The 9,288-nt window shown below is 31.8% G+C and overlaps 1 protein-coding gene across 6 annotated transcripts in view; it reads left to right on the top strand.

The window, feature by feature from the left end:
* The window catches only part of Tfec (transcription factor EC), a 74,311-nt gene extending 65,303 nt beyond the window's left edge, over positions 1–9,008 (top strand). For all 6 annotated transcript variants that reach the window (XM_087204614.1, XM_087204615.1, XM_004865269.3 and 3 more), the window contains 2 exons: positions 3,978–4,125; positions 5,011–9,008. In XM_087204614.1, coding sequence (XP_087060740.1) covers positions 3,978–4,125; positions 5,011–5,388 — 526 coding nt within the window. In that variant the 3' untranslated portion in view covers positions 5,389–9,008. The remainder of the gene's footprint in view (positions 1–3,977; positions 4,126–5,010) is intronic.
* The last annotated feature ends 280 nt before the right edge of the window (positions 9,009–9,288 follow it).

A 9,288-nucleotide genomic window follows, 5' to 3' on the forward strand; every position in this document is an offset into this window, starting at 1 on the left:
ATATTAGTGAGAGTTGAGTATTAACTTGGACAATTAAATAATGTGTGGTAGAAACAAATGCAGTTATCCTCATGAGCATACTAGAGAGTGACAGCACCTAGTATCCAATGGTAGCAGAGTGCAGGATGGGGAATCTGAAGAGCCTAGTCCTGGTTTCAGCTCTTTCAATCATCATTCAAATCTTTTAAAGTATTTAAACATAGAACTCTTTATTAGCCAGATATAATACAAATCTTCCCTATAAAAGTGGAGTTTTAGAAATATAAAATCAATAACATATATGGAAATACAAATTATAGGATTGCATGAGGGATTATAATATTGTACATTTTTATAGAAGCTTCAATTACCTAAATATACCTTTCTAGTCTGTCATTGTCCAGTACAGGCAATGATAAACTTCCTATAAAGAGCTGGAGTGAAATGATTCCAAACTTCATGGCCCTTACAGTCTTTGTCATAGTTATTTACCTGTCATTCTATCCCAAAAACAGACACAGACTATCAGTAATGAAGGAGCATGACTGTATCCAGTGAAACTTTATTGACAAAAATAGACTGTGGGCTACAGTTTGCCTACTCCTGGTCTAGAATATGGAAAATCAATTTACTGAAAAAGCATAGTCAGAGAAACTTCACTGTACATAGTCTTGTTTTCTCTTCCTTTTGGATCTCAGAAAGGAGAGATATTATTTATTTGAACTCTATGGTGTTATATTTAGGCAAATTACATTTATTAGTGTCTAATTGGAAACATTAGTCAGATGCTAAATACATCTATATGTGCATCAATCCGCATAACACAGGTAGAGAAAGTTACCAAAGTGTGGCATTCCAAATGTCAGAATACTAATTATGTTTTGATATATTTAATTTCTTGGCATGATGTGGTCTCACCTGCTACTCCAATGTCCCTCGGGGTTCAGCAATGAGAATTCTATGATTGAGCCTAGAATTAGCATCTTAAAATGAACTTTACCTAAAAAGTAAAGTTTAGTTGCATTGACTAAAAAATAAATATGTACTGCATAGTATTATTTTTCATTCATTTGTCAAAGTTTTAGACACTACCATGGATAGTGTCTAAAAGTTTCAGAAAAAAAAATACTATGAAAAGGGGGGGACAATACAGAGAAGGCAAGTTTCAGTTTGAAGGTGGGAAAATGAAGAAATGGGATCATTATGTTATGCAATTGTGAAACTAATGAAAAGTGGATCTGAAAATTTAAAAAGATCAAACAAGATTTCAGCTGGATTTTAAAGAAATTTTAGAATAATATGTTGAGTGGCTTTTACAACCATTAAAATGACTGAGAACAGTTCTTTAAAAAATAATAAACTACTCATCAGCTTATAAAGTCGTCTACTATGAAGTTTTCCATATTACGTGTTGTAACTATTAATGGATCATGAAACCAACCAAGTGGAACAGATTCAGCCTTTATAAACAATAATGGATAGAATTGAAAATATCAGAGTATTACATATTATACACAAGAGAATATTAATAACTCATGAAAACTTTGTTGCAATTGTAGGGGCTAAGAATGCACAGAATTACAGTATAAAACATGCTTCTTAAGACAGATGCATTTGAACAGGGAAGAAAGCCACAGGTTTGCAGAAAGAGTACTGAATTGAGAGAGGCTGTCCCGAGCTTACCTTCTAAACACCAATGCTCTAGAGAAAATGGTAGGAACCATGGAGTGGTTCAACTCTGAGGACCTTTCCAGTTCATGATTGAACAGACTTTGGGGTAACAAATTAAAGCTAGTAGCTGAAAAGACTGAATTCAATGAAGTTGACACTTCAATGTTTCAAAAACATTCAGAAATCTATACTTCTTTGCAGGTTGATATAATGGAGTTAGAAGGGAAAATAAAGAGAAAAGTTAGGTTGAGCAAGTTATAAATTAGATGTTATTTTCTACATTTTTAGTTTAAAAAGTAACATGTTTGAATGGATGTATATGCTTAAGATGGCAATAAATTATGCATTTTCCACAGTTTTAGCGGTTGGCATTCCTACTGCAATTTACACATTGCTTTTACCTGCTTTAGCCCTAAATTCACTTAAGCTTTTACCTGCCTCCCCCTTGAAGAAAATTATTTTACAGAAAATGAAGGGCCAGTATCCATATTCTTTATTTAGCTATGCTTTTGTGAGTTTTCATTATTTATAGAGTAGCATCATATTATTTTTTAATATTGTTAATGGTAAGTTCCTTGAAATTATCTTGGGAGAGAGGCAAAATCTGATTAATATATGAGAGAAACCTAAAATATTTCAAGAAGAAAATCTCGTATATTTGGATGGTTTTGAAATAAAGTGAACTTTCAAAAATTTAGTGTAAATTACATCAGAAAGGAAAGAAAATATTACGTGTTCACTATAACTATGCAGAAGGTCTATTTTAGATCTAAATAAACAATAATCTAAACTTCAAAGTTGGCTGGGTTGTCCCTTTCATCTTATTCCTTCTACTTCAAGTTTTTCTTCCAAAGAGAAGAAATGAAACAAAGAGTCCATAAAGCTCCTGCTACTGCTTAATCTTCTTTCACAGAGCCACTACAATTTTCTATAGATACTTTCTTGGCTCAGTGACAAAAGTAACGTGTCTTTTCATACCCATCACAACATACGACAAGTCACTATGAGTAGAATGACTCCAACAGTTGTTATGGTCCTAGAAAACTGATAAAGCATTTTCAAACATATAAAATGCCAGCAACAGTTTTGTGCATTTTAGTAGAAGATGGCTTTCCCAGACCCTAATAAGCATTTCTTCTGGGTGGAAGGAAAATGAACATTCTTTTAATTTGGTATTGTTAGTGACCTTGTCAGCTAACCTGAACTTCGAATGAGACATTCAAATCAAATATTTCACAAGCTATGTTTTCCTACTTTTAACTCTTACTAAATTCATATGAAGTTCAATATATTCCCAGCAGATCACAAAAAAATATATAAAACATATTTTACATAGATTATGTAAACCAAAATTATAAGTTGGAAAGTATGTAATTCCCTTACATGTTTACTCTATGCTGTATTCAATACATTTCATGGCTCAAATTTGAAATTTCAACAAGATTATTTAGCCATTATCATTAATAGTTAGTTATTAGTTTGGCTTTATTTTCAACATGAATTGTCAGTTCTCATACAACGTTACATTCTTTCATGTATATTTTCAATATTTCATATTATATTCAATAGCCTGCTCCATAATTCTATCTCTATAATTTCTTCTGTCTTAAGTAGTGTAGTAAAATATTTTTCTATGCTATAGCCTAAAAGATTACCCAGTTATGTTTTAATTGTAGGTACCCATTTTAAACTTATTTAAAAATAGGTATCCATATCAAGCTTCTTAAAAAGTATTGATGCTATTTGTGTAGAAGAATTGTTCAAATGGTTTTAGAAAATTTACTTTGTTGCATAAAGTGATACTACCAAACTCTGATATGTTTTACAATCACTCAGGATCACCATTCAGGAGAGAATTTATTTTTTTTCTTAGAAACAAAAGCAACTTTATTAGGAAGTAGGTTAAAGGATTGGTACATTTGAAATAATCTTTAAAAATTTAGGCTTAAGTCATCAGTAATGTACATTTCCTAGTTCATTAATGCAGAAATACGGCACATAGATTTTAATCTTGGAGTTAATAATAAAAGCAATTTTCACTAAAAATATAAAAACTGTAATGGTAGAATCATGATAGTGCATTTAGCTCTCTCACAAAAAGTCACTTTATTACTTTCTTTTGACACTTATTTTCATTCTGGGATTAATTTTACTATATAAGGGCTTCTTAACTATTCTATTAAAATTTCTATTCAGAAGCAATAATATCTAAGAGTGAATAATAGTCATGTAAATCATTATTTCATATTAATGTAAAAGATTTTGTAAGTTCTTATGAATTCTGCTGACATGCACAATTGTGAAAAGGTTATCTCTCCGTTCTACAGTGATACGCGCTGGAACAAAGGAACCATTCTGAAAGCATCCGTGGAGTACATCAAGTGGCTACAAAAAGAACAACAGCGAGCCCGAGAGTTAGAACACAGGCAGAAGACATTAGAGCAGGCTAACAGGCGACTTCTACTCCGGATTCAGGTTTTTATAAGAATGTTGCCATGGACTGGGTAGCTAACATATGACTTACTTGACATTAGTTTTATTCATTGGTACAATTTGTGTCCTTACTAACATTTATTTTTTACTACTGAAAGATAAATTTATTACCTTTTAAAAGTTCACTAATTGGGTTGTTTCAATTAGGTTTTGATTAGAAATTCAGGATCAGGATGACTTAAATATGCATATAAGGAATGAAAAGAACTAGTTACAAAGTGCAGAAAATAGAGCTCATTTCATAAATACCTATGATACTGCCCCCACAGAAAAAAACAGTGTTAAGTAGAGTATTTGTTTCTCTAGATAATATTGGACACTAAATTCTCCATTCTCTCTTCTTGCTTTCATCTGTTTAATAATAATGCTATGGATTTCATCGCTGAAGCCATATTGTACCAGTTTATATTAAGTCACTTCTCATCTGTGCAAGTAACACAAAATATCAAAGTATGGGCTTTTATTTTTCTCTTTTTCAATGTGAGCATGCTCATAGCCAGGTAAAGTTTTTGCTCTGTTTCATGAAATGGTCCAGAATTATGGTGAGAAATTAGGAAAAATAAATGGAAGATTTTCCACTATTTCAGAATGGCTGTATTGTAGTTTGAGCCATTCTGGGACCTTAATGTGTCATGAGTCCCTTTACAGAACAATAGGAGGAGAATTTTTAAATCTCTGGGTAATTTTCTCTGCGTTACTTTTCAGGGATCAGAAATGAACCAGATTCCATTATTTGCAAAGAATACTTATAATTTTTACTACTCTGAACTTCGAATGCTGTTAATAGTTTGGTTCTACTTCTGGTTTATTTTCTCATTATGTCCACTTTTAAAGGCATTATTTAATGATTCTTGTTTGAAATTGCAGGAACTAGAAATACAGGCTCATGCCCATGGTCTGCCAACCCTGGCTTCCCTTGGCACAGTTGATTTAGGTGCTCACCTCACCAAACAGCAGACTCCTGAGCAGAATTCAGTAGACTATTGCTGGCAACTGACTCCATCTCAGGGGCCAAGCCCCAAGCTCTGTGATCAAGCTATTGCCTTCTCTGATCCTTTGTCACACTTCACAGATTTATCATTTACTGCTGCTTTGAAAGAGGAGCAAAGATTGGATGGCATGCTGCTGGATGACACAGTATCCCCATTTGGAACAGATCCACTGCTATCTGCTGCTTCCCCTGCAGTTTCTAAATCCAGCAGTAGAAGAAGTAGCTTCAGCTCAGAGGATGGTGAGGAGTTATAAGATATAAACAGGCCCAATTCATCAACTGGGAAGCAATGCTATGCTGGTACTATTCAACTATGTTCGGTGTTTCATGTATCGCTTTGACTTAGTTTTCCTTACAAGAATATGTTGTTTACAAAAACGTCATTAGAAACAACAGAAGAATGCACAGGAAGAAAAAAATGGCATTGAATTATTGAGGACTATATTTGATATTTTCCTCTTTTTCTACAGAGTCCATGTCTACTTACATTTTGTTTTTCTGGAACGATGTACAGCATACGAAATATCTCTGTCCCGATGTTTCTGATGAAGCAACATGATAATGCACTACTAGAATGGCCTGTAAAAGTAAACTGACTGAGATATACAATACTTCCCTTAGTCATTCACATCTGTATTCTGCCGTTCACCTTCTACCATATGAGTTTTTAAAAAATCAAGGTCAACAGATATGATGGTTATTGTCTTTTTCCATTGTCTGGTGGACATACCCAAAGTTCAAGTCTTACAGAGAAAATAATTAGAAAATAGATTATCTCTCACTTGTAATTGAAATGTGAACTTATCACAAACATAGGATTTTTTTTACAATATAACAGAAAATTTATAAAAACACTGATTACTAAAATTAGATTCTAATTTCTGTAGTCAGATTAGTTGCACTAATTCTAAAAGCATTCTTTTATATTTATCTCTCTATATTCTATTCAGAATACTAAGAACAATTTCTTGAAGAACATGGCCTACATTTTATCATTTCACACAAACTATACCCACACATAAGTATGCAGTGTGGGCAAAATTTATTCTTCTAGTTTTCCATTCTTCTGATTATATAATCAGTATCAGAAATCACATTCTGTCAGGTAAATATTTATTTATTTTTAGTAAATAAAATATAAAAATGTCCTACTAGGAAAATTTGTCAGGTATTTAATATTTATCATCATATCAAATATTGGATACAGATTAATTGTTAATACAGTTTTGTTCCAAATTGATAAAATGTTGAAAATTGGATTGCCAACTGGCAAAAATAATTAAACAGAAACTGTATCTTGTTCAGCTCTGAGTGGAGGATAAAGTTCTATTCTCTTGAGTATTTAGAGTACCCTATAACCTCAGGTTGCTTAGTTGCCATTTATCCCAAATACTTATATCTATAATACTCGAAATTTTTGAGCTTGTTTGGGTTTGGGAATTGGATTACCAAGCATGTTGCTATGTTCTGGACTTCAATAAATGATCTTTTAATCAATCAGTACTTATGAAGGGATACTGAGAACTGCAGCGGGGCTTTGAAAATATTGAACAGATGAGAAAGATATGATTTTACTTTTTGGCAAGGGTATGCTTAACAGGACTACATGAAGTCATTGTTTTCTACAAAAAGGTAGAAAATATGGAATTACAGTGTAAGCATAAGCCATAAAGTAGAGAAGTGCAGAGAAAATGAAAATGAATGACAAAGTCTAGGGAAACAGCAGAATTGAGTGAGAGGGAAGAAATATAGAGGAATAATATCAACCAAATGATGAAAATGATGATAAGGTAGGGAGTTATCTTTATGAGACATTCATGAGAAAGATTCGGTCATCTAACACATGATGCTTGTTGAGGAGTTGGGGAAAATGAAATTGGCAACAGGTTTTGGAGATCTTTGAAAATTAGGATGAAATGTAGATATGAAAAAAATTTTACTAGATTTTTAAAAATTAAAATGTGTTACTAACTTGACTGCGATGTAACCTCTCAAAAATATTAAACTTTGAGATGAATTTTTGGAAAGATCTTAAATTTTTCTCACATAGAAAATTTGTTGTCACAAAATTTGAGATTTGAATGCTGATAGAAGTGGAGAAATACTAAATTCTATAGTAGAATGATTATCTCATATTTAAATTACATGGTTTGTGCAGATTTTGGAGAATTAAAATTATTAGTTTGACATAGAAAGAGAACTTCTAAAACGGTCATTGTAAATAGATGTGTTCATATGAAATGTTCTAACTGAAAAAAAATACACTTAATAATTGTCAAGGAAATTTATAGACTTTAAAAATATGGTAAAATTCCATAGTATTACCTAAGTTGATAATTTGATTCAACTTTACAAATTATGGGAAAGAATATGTTTTGGGGTCCCTAGAAAACAAACTCTTCTAGATTGTTACTTTCTATTCCCATTTTATCTGTTATTCTTCTTTCTCTGTATGCCAAGAAGATTTTCACTGTTGATGCCATTACTTTAGCATGATTTTAAATTCTGTTCAAGGCTGACATAGAGACCTGGCACAGGATAGTTGAACCTGGACACAAAAAATTTGGAAAAGGGACTATATTCACTGCTTTTTCCAGTTTATAAAATGTCAGGGACTTGTAAAATGGGTAATGGATTTTAAAAGACAGAGTGCTTCTGTGTTTCAGTCAACAGAAATATGTTACAAATCAATTGGATAGCAGTTTTAACTTGTCATGGCATGGGTCCCTTGAGAATCTAGTGAAAACTGTCTCCCTAAAAAAAATGTAGAAGTGTATTTGTGGGCAATAGTTTGCATCTAATAGTTTTGCAATCTAAAGGCTGTAGGCACCTCCTGAATGTTGCCTTGGATCCCAGGTAAAAAATTCCTGCATCAAGTGTGAAACTTTCATATATAACAAATTAACTATTTATGTATCAAAATATGGGTGTGCATTTAATGTCATATATAATGAGAAAAGAGGGAGCCTTATTTATCTGAATGCAATTTATCTGATTCTAATCATGTTGAAACTGGATGGAAAAGTAAAAGCACATCAATTACTAGGTTATTACATTTTTACCCCAGCTCTACCCTCCACCCACATGTAAATTATTTACTAAGATGTTTTTCACTGGTAAAGGAGTCCACTTTCAAACATTCACTCCTCAATCAACAAATCATGCCTACTGTGTGATATATATTTACGAGTTAGTTCTCTCTGCTTACTAAATGTTGTGTAACACTTTGAAATCATGCAAATACATTTTAAAGTAAAAATAACATAAATTCAAAAGCAAATTATCTGAGTAACAATCAAGAGAGACCCTTAGGAAAACTGATAAATATATGGAATACTTTTGCAGAAATGAGACATAACAGTAAGAGAATAAAATAGTATATCATAATTTTGTTACAAAAACATCAATTACCATGGGACTATAATACAATTAATGAAGTCTTGTTCAAAGTATTAATGCATAATTGTAATTATTCTAAAAATTATTTTATTAAAATAATAAAATTAAATAAAGTTATTATCTTAGGTGCTTTTTCAAGATAAAGTCCCATCTAATCTTTTTCTCCGTGATAAAATGTTGATTACCATTTTGTGGATTTGCATTAATCAGCCTTTTCTAACTCACAGTTATCTGAATATAATGAAGACCTCCTATGAATAGATGTAGCTCTTTATATATATATATTTTTAGTGTCTTTTCTTGCCAAACTTTTCCTATTTCAATTGGAGAACATATGTACAGATCATATTTCCTCAGTTTATTGTCATGTCAATGACCATCTCTTCATACAGGTTAAAAAAAAAGCTATGAGTAATAGACAGATGAGATAGGCACTTTGAAAAATAGCCTTCCTCATCCTTTTTTTATTGTTTTTCACTCACATGACTATACACAAAATAATTCATAGTTCTTACTTAAAAAATAAGTACAGAAAAAGTCTTGATTTTGTCTAATTTTCTGTAGTGTCAGGAGAATTTAGATTTCACAAATTTCCAAAGGATGTATTTTTATTTGGTTTTGTTAGACTGGGTGGCATTAGAATTTTCTTATACTTTAAGTTATCATGAAAATACTTTTTATTGACCTGACACTGTGGGGTTTAAATAATGATAATGATCCACTGTTTTTTCTTTTCTATTAACATACTTTCTATA

The sequence above is a fragment of the Heterocephalus glaber genome, unplaced genomic scaffold, assembly GCF_053883595.1.
Source record: "Heterocephalus glaber isolate CG9 unplaced genomic scaffold, H.glaber_assembly_v1.0 deba00000546, whole genome shotgun sequence".
In the NCBI taxonomy this organism is placed as follows: Eukaryota; Metazoa; Chordata; class Mammalia; order Rodentia; family Bathyergidae; genus Heterocephalus; species Heterocephalus glaber.